Below are 20,460 nucleotides of genomic sequence, written 5' to 3' on the forward strand. Positions count from 1 at the left end.
GCCAGTTATACTTATGCCACTCTGTTGGACACAATAAGGGTGCACAGGTGTAACCGAGGGCAGAATTTGGCCTTTATTACTGGCGATGATGCCGGTGAAGGAAAGAGCACAGCCTGACTTTCAGATCCCAGGCTAAATTTTCAGGGCTGGTACTTAGACAAAATATCCTTTTACTTGCACACTCAGCAACTGTGATACTCAAGTCATTGAGTCACAATAAATATGGCAACCTCTGAGATTATTTCTATAGTCATTTTTTTCTGAGAAGAACCACACTTGGAAAGGTTTGTGGAATGTATAAGTCTGTTAAAGTAAATTAATTGGGAAAATACCGAACATGCAGACCTCTATCTGGGCCAAAGTGCAGTCTCCTTTGTTACGTTCAGAGAAGCTCACATAATAGAGTGTGCTGTAAGTATTAATTGTTCACTTCAAAATATATATGGCAAAATGCAAACAGAATCAATTCAAAACAAGAACTGCATACCTCAGCCATAAAAACACACAAGTGTGTTGAATAATCTTGTAGTTATGTTTGGAGTTTTTTAACCTATTCATTACCATCTTTTTCCAGTGAACAGAGAGTGAGTGAGAATAATTAGAGCTGGGCAAATAAAGGATTTTTCCATTTGGTGGTAGTTTTGAAGAGTAAAAGAAAAAATCACCAACATGATTTCACGGTGAGCCAGGAGCCCATTAGCCGGTTTCAGGACACTGTGGATGTTACTGCAGAGCACCTTGTGATGTGCTTGGCATCACTCTTTCCAAGTCCCTTACAGCCTTTGCCAAGACCAGATATGCTGCTATCACCCGTTAGCCGGTAGTGAAGACAAGCCCTAAGATCCCTCTGCTCTCAGAAATTCTCTCCTCATGTAGATACTTGTAAATTGTGATCAAGTCACCTCTTAAACTTCTCTTGGATCATGGATAAACTAAATAGTGACAGCTCTTAAGTATCTCTCTCAGTAAGGCACATTTTCCAGACCCTGTGTCATTCTTGTAGCTCTTCCTGAACCCTTTTCAATGTCCTATTTAAAGTGTGGACACCAGAACTGTGACACAGTATCTTAGCACATTGGTTCCACAGAAGATTTTCCTTTCTGGGCATATCTTTTTTCATTGCTTCCTCCAGCAGAAAGCTTCTTTTGTGTGTCAACCAGGCTGCTGTTAATACCCCCCTTATTGGCTAGCCAGCACAGCTGCAGGCTGCAAACATGCACCATTTACTGCTGAAGTTTCCCATTAATCAGCCTGCAGTTGCCTCTGATAACCTACCTTTTCATCTGGTTCTTTCTTCTCACCTCTCCGGCTGTTCGTGTTTTTGCTACAAGAATGACACAGGGTCTGGAAAATGTGCCTTATTGAGAGAGAGACTTAAGAGCTGTCACTATTTAGTTTATCCATGATCCAAGAGAAGTTTAAGAGGTGACGATCACAATCTACAAGTACCTACATGAGGAGAGGATTTCTGAGAGCAGAGGGATCTTAAGGCTTGTCTTCACTACCGGCTAAATTGGCACCTCTGCCATGGATTCATGGATCAGGAGAAGATGCAATAAGTTGATGGCAGAGCGCTCTCTCATTGATGTCAGTGCTCCACTGAGGTGTTAGCTGTGTCAACAGGAGAGCATTCCCCCTCACCATAGTGCGGTGGAGACACCACTGTACGTCGATTTAAGCTACATCAATTTAAGTTACGTAACTTAGATCAACTTACCTCATTAGTGTAGACCAGGCAAGCAGATAAAGGCATAACAAGATCCAGTGGCTGGAAGTTGAAACTAGGTTGATACAGACTAGAAGTAGGACACAATTTGTTAATAGTGAGGGTAATTCACTATTGGAACAACTCACCTCTGGATGTCGTGGGATCTCCACCATTTGAAGGTTTTAAATGTTGATTAGATATCTTTCTAAAAGACATGCTACAGCTCAAACAGAAGTTATGGGCTTCATACAAAAATTTCTAGGTGAAATTCTGTGGATTTAATTATGCAGAAGCTCAGAATAGATTAGCATAATGGTACCGACTTGCTTTAAAATCTATTAATCAAGTGTGGAGAGGAGCTATGGGACCAACCAAGGAGACTTGCTGTGTGACTTCAGTATTAGAGCAACTGAAACTTGTGGGTTTTGAGCACACTAAAACACTTAGACCTTCAAGCTGTTCCCAACAGATCAATAAAGCCACAGACTAGGATTAAAAGGCTAAAAAACATATGGAGTCTGGATGACTCTAAGCACTTCACTTCCACGTTGCTAGCTCAAATCCTTCCTAGGTTGGTAACAGACGTGTTTACCCGTCTGGTGGCTTTTCTGGTGTCAGTCTGCGCTCCAACAGACAGGTATACATGTCTCAGCAGCACCACAATTTGCACTAATCAGTGTCTTTAATGGCAGTCCAAACATAGGGATCTCAGACTGAATGGGCATGAAGAATTTTAGGCACACTGGCATCACGCTGTGGAATCCATTGCTGCTACCCTCTCTTCACACACAGGTGCCTAAAACTGGATGTCAAAATCCAAGTAGGTGACTACTTAAGGCACCTAAGGAATGGCTTAGGCTCCTAAACCATCTCTCCATCCTCTCCTAAATCTCCCAAATACAGATGTAAGCATCCACATTTGAGAACCGGGTTCCATGTTGAAACTGTTGTGTTGATAGAGCTCTGCCTCAGGTAAAATTGAATAAACATACGGGGGTGGATCATTCAAATTAGAATCTTCTCAGTCAGGCACCTTTTTTAAAAAAATGTTATTTTTATTTTATTGCTTTTTTTACCTGTCTACTCTGAGCTGCTAAGCTGAGTTTTGGCCATGTGGAGTCATGCTGTGAGAGACAGCTTACCAGAGGTCCCTTTTCCAGTGGACATGCCCAGTTATTGCCCTTCCACATTACCTTGCACTCCTTTGCTGAGCACACAGAAGTGGCTGTCCCACATGCATCATTAGCTGGCACTGTGACAATGTAGCTGATACTGTTTAGGCCTTACATACCTTTGTGGTTTGGGTCATGATTTAGGCTGGTCATAAATCCAGTCAGATAGAATCAAGGATATTGCTCTGGGTGAATCTTTATTGTGGTTTACTTAAAGTGTCATCCACAGAAGGTGGATAAGCAGTTAGCTCAGAAACAAGGATTTTTTTAAAATAAATTGGGTTGTCTCAAAGATATATAAATGGCCTCTATTATTTTCTGTTTGTGCCAATAGCCCTCCAGATCAGTGTGAATCCTCCTCAGTGCATGTGTGTGCATCGTAATGCATATGTGTGATATAACATCTTGTGTTATAGCATGATATCCACACTCCAAGTAGTCAAGAGACTACAGTCAGCTTTTAATATTGTGGAGGCAACATTCATCTCTAGTGAGTTGATTCTAAATTAAATTAAACCAAAATCCATAACTTTTAGTTCACCTCCAAGATAACTAACTGCTTCATTAATGATTCAAACAATGACTAGTCAGAATGCTTTACAGCAGGCTGACAAGTTTAAAGAACCAATTCTGGTCCCCACTCCACCCCTCCTACTCTGCTCCAGCCACCAAAACATCACAGTAGGCCGGGGAGAATTCCCAAAGTGCAGCAGCTGCCTAAGGACAACCTAAGTGGCCCTATACAGCCCCCCACCCTCTACTGGATCACAGCATAGGTGATTTGGTGGGAGTGGGTAGATTGGGGTCAGGCAGGGATGTACCCATAGCAATCAATGCAATGGAGTTTTTAGACTGCAGTACAATCCATAGGCAGCCCTGGGGAGGTTGCCGTAAGACAGAGCAGCTGCATGGGCTGCTTTAATGTATTCTGGGATTTATATCAGCTCCCTACCATTAATCTGGGGGGTGAAAAGGGGATATGGAGCCTGCTCAGTTCTTTTCTTCTTTTGTAAAAATTTGAAACCTGCCAGTGAAACAGTCCTCACTGATCCATATTCCAAGAAAAAGGATTTTTGTGCCATTATGATCCTTTAAGAACTGCCCGGTGGGCATGCGCAATGCATTTTGCACAGGGCTTTTCACCAAGCTGGTAAAGTGTGCAGTTAAAGACGATGCACATTGGGCATGTCTGTCTGATTCATCTGACTGTGTGCTCAGTGGTGAGGTCCAGGTGAAAAGGGCTGAGACACTGAACTCAGCAGCAGGAGAAAGAGCACTGACATGGTGATATTTTGCAAAGCCAAGTGCTTTGGTCCTACTGGAGATTTCCTATGAATACATACTGGTTCATCACCCACATTCATTTTAGGAATCCAGGATTCATGGTTGCCCAATTCCTCCCTATCCAGCCAAAAAGCATGGTTCCAAAATCCCACGCCAGCATCATAAGTTTAAATGGAAGGGTTTCATTGTCCCTTTTAGCTCTTGGATGATTACTGTTCAGAAATAATTGTCCTCATTAACTCAAGCCTTCATTTCCACTGCAAATAGTGAATGTATTCCACATCACTCTGCAAGATTATTAATACAAGACAACTTTTATTATATGCAATATCAGAAATGTAGCCATCAGGAGATAACCTACTTTTATATGTAATTCCTCCAATAGACAGAAACAACCACTTACTGATTACAGGCACTAACCAATGCAGATCTGACTTCAGCGCCATTAGGATTAGCCAAAGGTGGCCCTCCAATCACTCTTGATGCATGTGAACACTGACAATTTACCTGACATTCACTCTTTCACTGTTTATGTAAGGAAATAAATTGTACTGTCAGAGCTAGGGAACTAGGCTGGGACTCAGGAGACCTGGATCTAAACCCAGTTCTTCCACTGACTTTGAGCAACTCACTTCTCTTCTCTGTTTCCCCTCCTACCTTATGTCTATTTAGATTGTAAAATTATTGGGGGAAGGGATAATCTGTGTGTACTTGGATAGCACATGGCTGGAAAATACGTAATAATATTTTCCCTCCACTTCAGGGTTACTGGGTGAATTATTATGGCCTGTATTATGCAGGGAGTAGACTAGTGATACCTTCTAACCTTAAGATCTTTTACATCAGCCAGGATGGACTTTCCCTTCACTTTCCTCCCTGTCCAGATTCTCTACCAAGGGCAGCCATGAGGTGTAGAATCTCTCTACCTCCTGGGGATGGAACCATTCCCCCTCAGGAAGTCAGAGGTTGCATGTCAGGGTGCCCTGCCTATACACGTAGGCAGAAGGAAATCAGTACCGACACTTAGGCTTACAGAAGACCCCGTGGGAGGGGCCAGGGGTTGCCGTCTCAATGCGTGGGGATCATGAGTAAGATAGTAGTTAGGCATAAAAGTGGGATTTAGCATTTTAAATCTTATTTGAAATAATAATAATAATGGGTGTAAATCAATAGGTAAATGTGCAAGAGTCAGGAAGTTTAAAAAGAAATAGAAACTAGGCTAGGATGAATTACAGTTAAAAAATAAAACCTACAAATAATTAGGTAGGCAAGTAGTTGGGAATAGTTCAGACATATTTTTAAAAGGGGAAATAAGACACATGAATAGCATCACCCGGAACTATTTTCATGTGTATGTTGAATCCCTTTTCCCCAACCTTCATCTGTGTTTTGACATTTTTTTCCCCTTTGGGATAGCGGCAGCATTTGGAAAGTGCCCAGCACATCTAAATAAATATATGAATCAATTCCTATTTCTATAGCCAATTTTAAAGGCAAGCTGTTAGTGTTTTACGTTTATTTGTGGAATTCTGAGGATATTCAGACAGAGAGGACATGCTCATCATCTGGATAGCCAGCATGTGACATCAGATGGTAGGATCCCAATGTGTGCCTCTGATTCTACTCTCACCCACTCCCACTGTAAATCAGGAGTACCTCCAATGACATCAATGGAGCTACTCTGATGTAAAAATGGTGTAATCAGGCCTTGGAGGTTTCCACTTGGTGAGATCTTTATTTCCATGTAAAACACCCCCTATTGAAACACAGTACTTTAAATGTTAGTTTCTTTGAAACTACTTTGCAAAAATTAACCAAACAGACATTTGAACAGTTAGGATCTAACCCTCAACTGGTTTAAAACAGGGCCACTGTGTTGAAGTTGATGAAGCTCTGCTGAGGATCTGCCCTTACGTTCTAACAATTCTTTCCAGACTAAGCAAAGAAAAGTCCTTGATGTTTCCTTCTATACTTGTGAAAAGAAAAGGAGTACTCGTGGCACCTTAGAGACTAACAAATTTATTAGAGCATAAGCTTTCATGAGCTACAGCTCACGAAAGCTTATGCTCTAATAAATTTGTTAGTCTCTAAGGTGCCACAAGTACTCCTTTTCTTTTTGCGAATACAGACTAACACGGCTGCTACTCTGAAACCTATTTCTATACTTGTGGATTCTTGTTTACTAGAGATTGATCATAAGATAAAACACAGCATTCATTTGAAACATCTGGAAATCCAGTTCTCCATCAGCGGTTAGACTTTTTTGGGGGGAGGGGAGGTTAATTATTATTTTTTAGTTTAGGTGGTGGTAACATCCAAAGGACACAAGGCATTTTCCAAACACAGAGGAAGACAGTCCCTGCCCCAAAGAGTATACCATCTGAAAAGACAAAAACAGACACAGATACAATTTGCAAGCAAAGGCCCAGATGGTGAGCAACCTCTGTGTGGTCATGCAGGGATAGAAAGACAAGCAAGAAGCTTCCCCACAACCTTTCTTGGGGCTGCTTGCAATAACAGGACACCGAAAAGTGGACAGGGAGGCTTCTTGCTCCACAACCAATGGCAGGCACAAACTGCATTCCCCTATCTGTGCAAGGAACAGCACTAGGAGAGACTGGTTATCTCTCCAGTGATGCTCCACACCACGCTCTAGCCAAGGGTGTGGCTTAAAGGCCACCATCTATTCCATGTGCTTAGGATGGTGATAAGCAAACATCTTACTAATTACACATTTGATGGTTGTTGGGTCCCTTCTTCCCATCCCCAAATCCATCCATCCCCTTTGTCTCATCCACAGCAGTGATCTCCAGCTTCAATTCCAGTATCCCCATCCCGCTCCTTCCCAACATGCAACCATCACCATGTAACCATCTTCTGTGGTAAGATTATCCAGGGATGCATGTTATTGTCTGGTCTAGATTGTGTGTCCATGACGTGTGGAGACAGACATCGACACAAAACTTAAAACGGGGGTGTTGCTTGAGCAGAAGTTGGAAGAATTAAAAAAGTGACATCATATGATAATATGCAACACTAATGTATCAGTTATATCCTCCCCCTTTTTCAAATCATACTCCCAAGCTGATATTCACACACATGTTGTGATGGGAAGGTCCAACGTGGAGGTATGCCAAGGCCATCATATGGCCCATAGCAGCTTCAGCGCATGATGTGACGCTCTGTGATTTATACTCTGTTACATTAAACTGTTAATGTATTCATGCATACATATCTGAATAAGACTGCAATTACTCATCAACTCTCAGTATCAGGATGGAAAAAAAGGCTTTTAAAAATCTGCATAAAAGTTCTAAGACAGTTTACATTCACTGGGGTTAATGGTCTTTCAATAATTAGGTATAAGTCCTATAGAATGTGTTATAGGCATCAACCAGAGTAGAGAAGGTCGCCACACCCATACATCAGGTCAACATTACCCAAAAAAGATGGGTAAAATGCCTATCAAAGCACCAGATCCACAGTATGTGTGTAGGGCAGGGAGAGGGGGAAAGAGCTGTTGCCTAATGGTTGTGATAAAGAAAATAGCACATCTGCTGTAGAGGTGTTCAACACTGGCTGGGCAAAGAAACATGCTGTTCTTTTGGACAGGATGCTCACTACTACACATTTACTCTACCCCACGTTGTAAACACTGTGTACTGCCCCCCATTGCCCACTCTCTAGTGTTGCTCAGGCATGTAAGAGCAGGGCTTATAGTGGTTTGGGCTTGCTTTTCTTCTCACTTACCCCAGTGTAGTAAGCCAGTGTAAGTCATAGGGGTATCAGGCTCTTTATCTCATTTGTAGTCTACCTTTACTCCTCCCTATCCCATGCCTTTAAGGCATGCACTTCACAGTACACTGTAAAATCTCTAATCTTGGAACAAACTTAAAGGAAGGATAGGTTTGTAGGGTACAATTCTGGCCTGTTACACACCTGCATGGAACATCAGAGTGTGGTAAAGGTGCAAGAAGGCTCTTCCCACCCATCCCCAAATGCAGATGAGCAGATATAGATCAAAAAATTGACCTAGTGGTCCATTAAATACTAAAGAGAGGTCCTAGCAAAATGTTTTTCTTGATCCTAAGGAGGCGTGGTCACTCAGAGCATCGGCCAGGTCCTCAAGTCTCTTACGCATACACTGATACTGGCATCAAGTGCTAATGAGGAGCATGTGGCACAACTACTATCACTGCTCTCCCAAGCAGCTCATACCACTAAGACCAGAATTAGCTCCTTTAGCAGTTGTCACCACCATAAACATAATGAATATTCTAACTGCTGTATTGCGTAGTAGTTACATTAAGCTAATTACCCGGCCAATTTTTAAATGTCACCTGAAGGACTTTGTGTAAGTGATAAATGATAGGAAAAACACATTTCACACTGTGAAACTTTGGATTTCAAACCTTCTGTTCAATCAATACCAGCCCAATGTCACCAAGACACACCATGTGTATGAAATTAATCTTTAAAATAAAGTATGCAATCCACACCATTCAGAACTAACAGGTTAAAAAAAAGAGACAACACTATAATCATCTAGTAATTAACTACCACTGCTTGCAATTCAAAATCAAGTTTGGATGAAAAAAGTAGAACACTTGCCTTCAGTATGTACAGCAGAAACATAGGTCCAGTTATAGCGTTTCACAATGTCCACCATAGCTCGAGCTTGCTGTGCATCAGATGGCACGACTCTCATGAAATACTTGAACAGAGTTTTGTCGCTTAGGTCCATGCTTGTGGCAGAATAAGCAATCTGAGGTATATTGAAAAGCTGCAACAAGTTCTGGACCTGGATCGCTACTGAACTAGAACCAGGTCCAATGACGCCAACAATGGGTTTCTTGGAGCGGATCGATGTTGAAGATCCATCGACACAGCGCACTATCCCCTCTTCTTCTTCCGATGAAATAAGAGAGTCCCTTATGAACTCAATGCTTTGCTCTAGAGCCACAGCAGAATGCCAACAAGAGTCCCTTATTTCACAGCCTAGTGTTATATTTGGCAACAGTGTTGGGTCCAGATTAATTCTGTCCAGGGTATGAAGCATTGCTTCCACTCTCTGTATGCCATATTGCTCCCTCACCTCTCCACATTTTCTCTCATGGACCTTGTCAACAGTTGGCTGATGGTGAACAGAAAACAAAGCTCCAATGATAATATCACCAGGCATATGTGCAACCACCCGTCTTTCATTGGATTGTGCAGAAACCAAAAACCCAAAGTTCCCACTGACATCTTCCTTCAATAACAGGATTGCAAGGAACAGCAAAAGGACCATCTTAGGAAATAGTTTAAGCTGGTAAAGACAACATGATGGAATAAAACAGAAAGTTGTTAAAAAGTAGTTAGAGACTCTTTTGGATAAAAAGAGCAGGATGCTGATGGTTAACCAGGCATTTCCACCTATTCTCTAGGGAACCACCATCGTCTCCAAGGGAACAGCTATGCAGAGCTGCACATGTGATCATAATCTTCATAACCTTTAAAAAAAGATAAGGAAAATAGCTTTAAAATCAGTTGTAAGGATGTCTATTCCCTCTGCTGTCAATAGTGATAACAGCACATCATACATTTACTTTTTTCATTATCTTGCAAGCTAAAAAATCTTTTTGTGCTTTACCATTTCATTTTGCTGGGTCAGGTCCTCAGCTGGTGTAAATCAACAGAGCTCTACTGAAGCCAGACTGTTTAAAAGGGATACACAAAAAGCACTTTGAGGGGCTAATTTCTAAGGCACAAATGGCAGTTAGTTCCCACTGATCATCAATCGGACTGATGTGCCCTACTTCCCACTTGTGCCTTTGAAAATCTCCTCCTTAACCTTACGAACATTTGAATATTGTAATTCAGAATATACCTGTGACGCACAATAATGTACTCTGGGCCATATTACACTCAATTACAACAGTATAAACCCAAAGGAATTCCACTGCCATCAGTGGAATCACTCCATACCTATACTGATATAAATGGGAGCAGAATCTGGCCCTTCAAATCTTTTGCAAAATTCAGCTGGTTCCAAAAAGGCTATAGATTTCCATTGGCAGACAGATTTGAAAACAATCACTTTTGTTAGCAGCTACTAAGTATCTAATTTTAATTAATATCCATATTATTTTAAATACTGAATACTTTGCATTTAGTCATAGATGTGGTAAATTAGTCCTAATATCAGACTGGCTGAAAGGCGTTTCCTTGTTTTGCATCCATAGGTCAAATTCATCACAGGTGTAATAAGTGAAGGAAATGCCACAATATCTGTAGAGTTGAACCCACTTACACCAATGGTAAGTGTAACACTTTGGAATAGAAACTGTTTATACAGATCCCCAGGACAGAAAACCAACAGCGTACATGCAGTGCAGACAGAGTGGTGCACAAAACATTTTATGCACTCTGCACTGCAGACTAGAAAAGAGCAGCATTTGATTTTTTTTATTGTTGCTTTGATACTTATTTTTCATTTATCATCAAAGATTTCATATCCTGGTCAGCATAGCGAAGTCACAGGGACTTAAAAGTACTCAGAACCTCACAGCAGGTGTTTAGCACATTGCTGAACTCTGTTCAAAGAGGTCTCTTATATGTCCTGATCCAGCCAAGACTGTAGCACATTTTAGGCACTGTGCATTGTCCTGTTTGTGTCAATGGGACTATTCACAGCATGTAAAGTTAAGTACATGTGGCTCTGAAGGCTCAGAGCCAGTTAGGAAAACCACATATCCAACCCCATTAATAATGAGCTAACTGTAAATTCTAGACAAGATTCTAATCTCAGTTACACCGATACACATCCACTGAAGTTAATGGAATTAGGAACAATTGTGGATCAGACCAATGGTTTAGTCTCGTCCAGTATCCTGTCTCTGACAATGGCCCATACCAGATATTTCAAAAGAAGCTGCAAGAAATTTCTGCTGCAGAAAGTTATGCCACATATCTTCCTAACCCCTTCTCTTAGCGTTGTTTTGACACTGGTGTAACTGAGATCAGAATCTAGCAAATTCCTACCTTATCATTCACAGGTATATAGTTCAAGCCTGTGCCACAATGAAGTGAAAACTCATAATGCTGAAAGCAAGAAACACATATTCCAACAGAAAAGACATTTGTGTCTAAGGATAACCAGTTTTATTTGGACATTTTATCCTCACTTCATGTTTTAAAGAAGCATTCTAAAAAACTATTTGCACAGAAGTATAGTCATGCAATGTTTAGCTGAACATTTGCAAATTAATTTCTTCAAAGAGGGGTGATAATAAAGCAATACTGAAAAGAAATGGTTCTTGTAATTTTCAGTATTAATAGAAATTAAATACACCTCGCAAAACTGTTGTAAATCAGTTTAACAAAGTGCTTCATAGTCTATGAAGACTTGGAATATCACTACAACAGTCCTCTGCAGTGAAGCAATAAAAGTGATGTAATTCAGGTTAACTAGTCTCAATTTAATTATAGAATTTTGCTACTACTTATCTTATATCCTCCAACTGTTTATTGTGTAAAAAGAAAAGGAGTACTTCTGGCACCTTAGAGACTAATAAATTTATTTGAGCATAAGCTTTCGTGAGCTACAGCCTACTTCATCGGATGCATTCAGTGGCTACTCTGAAACCTGTTTATTGTGTGCCTCTGAAGACAGTTCAGTATCAGTTGTAAACTGTTTTATGGATGACAAAACACTCTAGGGTACTTTTGTAAATTATCAGGACAGATTTAAATTAATTTATGGTGTAAGATTTTACTTATTTGAATGTTTAACATGTCTATTTCCCCCTTTATTCCAATGCAAGCCCCATTATTCAAATCTGCTGATGTTTGTAAACTGTGTTCAGTTCCTCGGGTAGCAAAGCATTATTGTTAAATGGCCAAATTCTGGCCCTGGCTCAGAGCAAGGCTGGAAGTGCAATTATAAAGTGCTGCTCACCTCCTGGCTCTCGGGCTAGCTATGTACTCAGCAAACAGTCTGAGTATTTTTGGATGAGGTTGTTTAAAAATGATTCTCCACCAACCATTTCAAATTCCTGTGTACCATTATCACACCAGGCCCGGTCCAATGCAGCCAGGCAGGTTAGTGACATGAGTCTTTACATTTTCAGCTTCAGGTAACCAACTTGTTTTGCACACTATGCATGTGAAGGGGGTGCTAGGTTGGCAATTTTTGCCTTCCCTGGCCTCAGAGTGTAGAAAACAGAGCCCGGCGGCCTGTTCCTCTCAACTCCAGTTTACATCTATTTATACTGGTGTTCGTTTGCAAAATTATCTCTGCAAGGTAAAGAGCTAGAAAACAAAAGCTGAGGTTCTACTTTACATTTCCAGTTCACCAAAATCAAGGGGGCCTAGGGCTGAGGGCTCCATGGGCCCAAAGGCCAACTCTGAGAGCCCTCAAACTCTTTCACTCCTCAGAGCCAGGGCCAGAAATCCAGATTCTGATCTTAGTTACATCAGAGTTGACAGTTATATCAGTTACACCAGAGTAGCTAAGTGACAGAGTAAATTTACTTGGGGGAATTTACCCACATCACTAAGTGAGCCAGCGGAGTCACTTGGGATTTACATTGGTACATCTAGGACTCTGATCCAAAGTCAATGGTGAGACACCCACCGTCTTCCATGGACTTTAAACCAGCCAGTGAAATTACACAGAATTTACACTGGCATCATTAAGTGCACCAGTGGAGTTACTTAGAATTTACACCAGCATTAAAGAGAGATCATCTGGCTTTGCAGGCAGGGCACTGAGGGACGCCATCAGGGTCAGCATGGTGAACATCCCAACTTGGCCAAAAGGTGCTCCTTCGCTAAAAGATAGTTGAGGAGAGATTCAATGGGCTGTGCATCCCACTGGCATTTCCTGGGAGACAGCTCTAATATAGAATCAGGCAGGGGACCCATCAGAGTGTTCAGGTTTGAAGGCAGTGAACTCTTGAAGAACATGTGCATAGTAAAGGATTGGGAACTGCTGTTAATATACCTGCACTTACTCTTCTTCACTGATGCATATGCAATCCAACAAAAAAAAAACCACTCAGGGTCTGGATCTGTTTGCCCACTAGTTTTACAGTGGTGCAACACCACTGGCTTCAAGAAAGTTACTCCTGATTTATTCCAACATAAGAAAGATGGAATTACTGATATATTTTTGGACATGGTCAGGAAAATATTTTAAAAGGCAAAAGCTATCTGCCCTACCTATAACAGTGTATATAGTATATGCTGAGCACTGGAATCTGCAGCCACTAAATATATGATGGAAACAGAACGCCTGCTGTCTTGTCAGGAATGAGAAACATTTTGCATGAGCACTTCAGTTGGTGTAAACTGGTATTGCTCCATTGAAGTTAATAGAGCTACCCCAATTTACTCCTGCGTGGATCTGATGGAGTACACAGCACTCTGTCTTGCGTCCCTGCTCTTTTGACACATACCCTGCCCAAGCCCTCTAGAGAAGATGGGAGCCAGGCGTGTGATCACTATGACATCCTAGGACTCCCCTGTGTCAGGAGGAGTCCTCAGATGTCCTTGTAGGGCAATATTCCAGCTGTTTTGTGCCAAGGACAGAGCCTAAAAGCACAGTAAATTAACATCTCCAGCAATTGGGTGTAATATTGCATCATTCTAAAATTATTTACTTGAACTTGAAATGCTAAACTACCTGTAACTATAATTGGTGGAGAAAAAACAACAACAATAAAGTGACTTTCCACTGTACTTCAATTAATTTACTCCTGATTCCTCACAAGCCACTAAGAATCTTGAACATTTTGCTCTTTCTTCAAAACATGCATGGTTGGGAGTTTATTTGGTGGGGCATCTCTGACTTCCTTTGCTTTATGCTCCAGCAAAGGTAACTTTGCTTGAGTCTTTACAATGTAAAACATTTCCTATACAAACAGCTCACATTAGAGCAGTGCCCACTAGTGATGCTAGAGTTAAAGCCTGTCTGCTTTTCTGTTATACTTCCCTGTTACATGGGGTTTGTAGTTCACCATTACTGGTGTATAATCTCAGTCAGGGACCTTTTTTTAATTGTTTGGTGGGAAATTGATTTGGTCCATTTTACATTAGGAAAACAAGAAAATCATTTTACTCCTAGGCAGTTTTTCTACAGCCCTGTAACCTTACAGACAACGATGTCTATTAGTTCGTAATATCTTAAGTGCCTTTGAATAATTTTTTAAACATTTTTAAATGCCTAAGTTATATATGAGAGAAAATCAATCTACTCTGTATGGGCTTGATCCTGCAAGGTGATGAAGGCTCTGGATCTAATCCAGCAAAGCTCCTAAGAACATGCTCAACTTTAAGAATAGGAGGAATCCCTTTGATTCAATTGAGTACCTACCTAAATTTTCCTGGATTTGAGCCAGAATGCGTAGCACCTAGCGAGATCAAGACACATATGCAATGACAAATTTCACTCAATATGTAGAAATATTACTCATGCATCTGCAGATTAAATGCTTCCTAGGCATACACAGACACCAAACATAACTGCTTCACTGCCACCCAGTTGTTAAAACAATTAAATTAATTGAAAGCCTATCCGATGTAAGTCAATAAATTCTGGGGAACTCTATGTTCAGGATTTTCACTACATGGGAACTGAAAGCATCTGAAAACAGTCACTGATGTATTGGCCCACAAGCCCAATTGTGCAATTCTTATGCAGGCAAATCTCCCACTGAAATCAGAAAGAGTTTAGGGTGCATAAAGGGATACAGAATAAAGATGTCTATGCTCTTCACTTTATAGGCAGAGCATTTAAACTTGGGTAAGGAGTGCAACTTAAGGACGAGAAGACTTAACTCTGATCTCCTGTTTTTTGTTGGCCGAAGACTGTCCCAAGATTTTGGGTGCTGAACTGGAGACACGTTAACGGGGCCAGATTTGCAGAAAGTGCTGAGCACCCATGCTAGGAAATCTGGTTCTTTTAAGATGTCTCAGGTTGGGCATCCAAAAATGGAAGCACACAAAATCACTAGTTGCTTTTGAAACCTTGACCTATATTAACAAGGTTATTTTGTGTTTAGATTTCAAAAGCCACTGAGCTTTCATTTAAAATAAATAAATACAAAAGACCAAAAATCAGAGTTGCTAGTCATTGCACTAATTGCACTGTGAATTCCAATGGGCTTTGGTTCATGCCCTTTAAGAATAGATTAAATTGCTGTACGCCAAGGGACAGGAAATAAAAACCACTATGTAGTTCCATTTACAAATATTGAAAATGTAGAGTAAAGACCATAAAATCAGAAAATGGACTAATACAGTAAACTTCTAAATACACATTGTACCATCATAAAGGGTTATATTGACTTCTCTAGTATTCTTTGCTCTAAAACAGTCCCACACAACTCCTTTATCTATTTTGCATTCCTTTAATTCTTTGATAAAATTTTTAAATTGCAACTAATATTCCAGTAAAACAGCCAGTGATCTTTAGAAGGCCCCACAGTACATATACAAGGTATTACTGTTGAATGACACAGAAACTAATATTATGTTGAATGACACAGAAACTAATATTTCCAGAGTGCTTTCAACTATGCTTAATCATTTTATTATTCACAATACTGTCAGACCCAGAAGAGGTGATAAACAGAAAGCAAAGGAAAGTGACAACTGCAGAAAGCATCACAGCAAATCACTATACAAGGGGGCATGGAGAGCATTTCCATATTACCACTTTACTACAGAAGCAGATATACATCAAAATATATAAGTAAATAAGAGGCTAAAGCACATATTTAGGATCCAAAGGGTAATTGCTTAGCATTTAAAATATAAAAGCCAAACAAAACTATAACAATACATAACAATTTGTAATGTAATCACAAACATTACTATCTGAATGTGTTTCTCCTCTGTTAGGTACTTTAGTAAACTACAGTGGAATGTTTTGCAATATAATAATAAAATCAAAGATGAAAGAGACCTGTTAGGTTTCCTAGTGCATCCCCACTCTCTTTTCAGGATTGTTCCCTGATGGGTAGTTTCAAGTGCTTTTTCTAGCCTAAATATCTCAAGGGATGGGGGTTTCCACCACTTCCTTTTGGAGAAGTGATACCGTGGTATAATAGATCTCACCAATGGGGAGTTTCACCTGATAGTCAAACTAAATTTTCCTTCCCTTTTACATGGAGCAGCTGCTAAACGGTATCCTCAATCCAGTTAATTCTCCCCAGGCATTAGAAGGAGCTGTCTGTGGTACTTAACAGCCTACTAGCAGTTGGACACCTCCGGAGACAGACACTCAGCTGCCAGGCACCAAGCTAGGGATTTCAAGAGACAAGTTAAGGACTGGAAAAATGGGCGCGGGGGGGGGGGGGGGCACGACCCTGTATTGTAACAACTCTGCCAAATTGGGCTACAGGTTTTGAATTATACACACACATAAACAGGGGTTTATAAAGTATAGTGTAATCTTACCTACAGGTGTAGCCAGCTATAAGATATGCCTATACACACGCATTTATGAATTGGTTCCTAGACCTAGCTAGCTAGATCTGTCTAAATATCTGGCCTCATCACGGTAGTATCGGAGCCGGGCGCAATCGGCAGTGGAGGCTGGTACCCCCGGAGGTATTACCCCCGAGTATTCGCGGGGGAATTGAGAGTAGGTTGTGTGACTTGTCCCAAGGTCATACGGGAAATCTGGGGCTCAGCTCTCTCTGGAGAGCAAGTCCATTGCCTTTTCCACTACACCGCCCCTCCTGCCCAGGGAAGAAAACCCTCCGCTGCTGAGCGGATCGCACAGGTCCTTTAAAACTAGGGAACGCCTGGTATTGAGAGGTTCCTTGTCTACCTAAGCGTGGGGGAAGGTCTCGCCTGCAAAGCCGCCAGGTAACTCACTAACTGGCGGCTCCCACCGCCCATTCCCCACCCAGCGTGCGGAACACCACAGCCTGCGCTGGCCCCAGACCCATGTCACTAGGGAGGCTTCCCAAGCAGACATACCCACAGGGCAGCCATGTGTAGGAGAAGCGCGCTGCGCCCCTTCCTAGGGCGGTCTCGCTGCTTGAGCTCACCTGCAGCCTCGGCTTGCTTGGAAGCCATGTATCAGGGCACGGAACAATGGGGGGGGGGGGAGGGAGGGAGATCTCCTGCTGGATCCGGAATTCCTTTAGCTGCAATGGGGACCGATACTCCCCCCCCCCCCCCGCCAGCCGAATTACCTTGCGGATGGCTGCATTCGCCACTTGCGATGGGGTGTCAATAATCAAGACGCGCAGGCAAGGTGCCTCCTGCAATGTTTAACGCTGCCATAGAGACCAAATCCTATCGCAGACCTCTGTGTGTGTGGGGGGGGGGGCTGAATAATCCTCAGGTCTCTTTGGAGAGGTCACCACCCTGCAGCAGCGCCTTTGGCCCCATTGGCTAGCACGGTCGCTCCTCCAGCTACCAGCACATCCTGTCGTCTCCCGATCTCAGCCAGACTCTGAGGACCGGGTATTTCCTCCCCCTCGTGCCATTCAACACGCTGCTCCCTCAGCATTGCCACTGCCTCATTTGCAAGAGGCGTCAGTGGTTCCTCCGGATAAAAAGCTGCTGGATCTTTGCTCTCTGCTCCCCAGAACCTCTCGCTGCCCAAACCTAGCAGGACAGAGCCTCCTGGCCCCTTCCCCCCACCCCTCCCCAGCACCACATACAGGCTCCCAGCGTCTCTGGTTTTATAGCCGATTGGGTTTTGAATCCTTCCCCCTGCTCTGAGTCCTTTTGCATTTCGCACTGCAGGGAAGTTGCTTCAGGTGAAGGAAGGTTTTAAAGGCTCCCCACTCAATTTACTCCATCTTCCCCCTCCCGCTTCCCAACTGGCCTGGCAACAGGGCTAATTCGATGCCATACATGATACCGCGGATGACCCAAGGCCATGAATGTGTCTCTAGAACCTGCTTCCTGAGAGCAAGCAGCACCTCAAGCTTTAGCTATAGATATAACCCCCCCGCCCGCACGCACACACACACACACACAGTGTTTTCTCTGAAGATATAGCTCCAGCGACGAGCTTGCCCCTATGGTTTCGGCCGACTTTTTTCTCCACAAAGTTTTACATCCCCCTACAAAGACCGCTGTAGAGTGCAGACTGGTTTCTGGTCAATTTCTTTCTGGGTTAATCACACGCAGGAGCCCACACCTGAGACCCTTCAGCGTGTGCGGACGAGGCACGGGGTGCGGGTGGAGGTTGAAATTTACATGCAGAGAGATTAGCATGGTCTTCATCGCAACTTTTTAGTGCCACCAAGTGGCACAGATCCCTCTAGGAGCTCAAGCCGCGAGACCGCCCTGGGCTCAGCTTGATGCTTATTTGAGGGGAGAAGAAAATATTTTTTACAACCAGATTTCCCCCTGGGGTTGTACCCCACGATTGTACGCCGCTGGGTTATACGAGGCCTCCCCGGTGAAATGGGGGCAACACCACGTCGCGAGCAGCCCAGTGTGACAAAGCCAGAGACAGCCGGGCGAGAAGCAACGCACCGGCCAAGGGCGAATTCAGAGCTGCCAAGTCGGATGCCAGGATCCAGCTGCAGGCTCCTCAGTTCCTCTCTTCCCCCTCCTTTATCCCACCCTTGCCTTTCCCGAGAACAGATATTCCCCTGATCCCTCTGTATCTGCCCCCCCTCGCCCCCTCATGACCCCTGAAACTGCCCCACTCCCTAGCGGCGCTGGAGACCTAGAGCCCTTCATCTCCTGATGTGTGCCCTGGTCCCGCTCCCCTCCGTCCCTCGCCGCCCCACTTGTTCAGCGCCCTCCGTCCCATGCTTCCCTTTACTCACCCCGCACGCCCCACAGCCACATTACCTGCGTCCCCTCCTTCACTCCGCGTCTCTCATCAGCGTCCTCTGCTCCCTCTCCTTGGCTCTGCAAGTGTCTTCTGCACCTCCGCATACCCCCTGCGCCACACCCCCCCACACACACACCCCTACCCCTTTCCAATTCTGCTGTACCCCTCTATCCTTTTCCGTCCCCCGAAACGTGCCTGGCTTCCCTGCAGTCCAACCCTCAGCCCTCCCCCCCCCACACACACACACCCAGCAAATGCCCCCTCCTCACACATCCAGCTGCCCCTTTGCGCAACAGTTCGCCTGGGAACACGAGCCCGACCGCGGGTGTGTGGCTCCGGGGAAGGGAGACGGGGCCTGGCTCGGAAGCCCCCCCCCCTGAGTCTCTACAAACTCAACGCCTCCCAGAGCGCTGCGGCACCAGCAGCAGCAACAACAGGGGGAGGGAATCTCCTCTTTATGCCCGGCTATTATGTAAAAATGTCATTTAAGTAATAGCAGATCTGGACTTTACAGGCTGCTGCTGGGGCTGACTGTTTACCGGGACGTCGTTGCAGAGGAGGATTAGCTCGTGCATCCATTTTAGAGCATTAACATACTTTTGCTGCCGTTCTCGCTGCTCCACAGCCTGGGTTTGTGCCATTCCCGGCTCTTTCCACTCGTTGCATTTGGTGGTGGTGGTATCATTATTTTTGCTTCCAACGTTATTCTCTGCGAACACGAGGTGACCCAGATCCCAAACACCAACTGATCTGCGCCAGCCAAGCGGGCTGGTCTATTGCACCGACACCTCCTCCGATCAGCGCCCGCACCCCAAACACCTGGCCGGCCAGGGGCTACTTTCGCAAACTTGCTCTAGGGGGAGAGTAGGGCATGGAAGAGGGGTGGGGGAAGACCTGCTGCTGGAGCCGAGCCCAGCCCCCAGCACACCCCACAAGCCCTTTCACCGGCCCGACGATCCAGCCTGCAGGGCACCCAACACAGGTGGATGGCACGGGGAGGTGCGTGCTTACCAGGACTCCTCCAGTTAGTCCCCGCCCGTCGGCTGCCCCTGGGACACGGCGCCGGCTCCCCGCCGCAGCGGCCGCTTCCCCAGTGCAGAAGGCGCCCCGGGCTGTGGGTGTGTGTCCAGCACCTGCTTCCTCCAGCCGGCTCCGGAGCGCAACGGGAAGGAAGGCGGCTGCCAGCCGCACGGTTCACACCTGCCCCGGAGGTGTCAGGGCGAGCAGCGCCCCCTCGCGGGGCAACGTGCCTCCCAGCTTTTGCTCCTGCCCTCCCTACTTGCGTGGGGGGGGGGGCAGGAGGGAGGGACATCATGCTGTTCTCCCCTCCCCGCCCTTGCCTTTGACACCGGCGGGCGCGATTGATTTGTGAAATTCCTAGAAGGGCTGGAAGCTGCAGCCACCGATGAATAGGGTGGCTAATATATTTAGCAAAACCACAGATGGAGAGAGAGAGGGGATGGGGGGGGGGGGGGAGAAAAGACAGATAGGGATCATGG

At 44.1% G+C, this 20,460-nt stretch overlaps 1 protein-coding gene across 6 annotated transcripts in view; it reads right to left on the reverse strand.

The window, feature by feature from the left end:
- The window catches only part of GRM5 (glutamate metabotropic receptor 5), a 367,684-nt gene extending 347,428 nt beyond the window's left edge, over positions 1-20,256 (reverse strand). The window contains exons 1-2 of one of the 6 annotated variants that reach the window (XM_038378367.2): positions 19,973-20,255; positions 8,776-9,656 (exon numbers count right to left, since the gene is read on the reverse strand). In XM_038378367.2, coding sequence (XP_038234295.1) covers positions 8,776-9,454 — 679 coding nt within the window. In that variant the 5' untranslated portion in view covers positions 9,455-9,656; positions 19,973-20,255. Of the gene's footprint in view, positions 1-8,775; positions 9,657-17,354; positions 17,745-18,978; positions 19,105-19,558; positions 19,834-19,972 lie in introns of those variants that run through there. The other 5 variants (XM_038378328.2, XM_038378350.2, XM_038378319.2 and 2 more) reach the window with 5 other exon arrangements.
- Between the last annotated feature and the right edge of the window lie 204 nt (positions 20,257-20,460).

Source organism: Dermochelys coriacea, chromosome 1 (assembly GCF_009764565.3).
Source record: "Dermochelys coriacea isolate rDerCor1 chromosome 1, rDerCor1.pri.v4, whole genome shotgun sequence".
Taxonomy (NCBI): Eukaryota; Metazoa; Chordata; order Testudines; family Dermochelyidae; genus Dermochelys; species Dermochelys coriacea.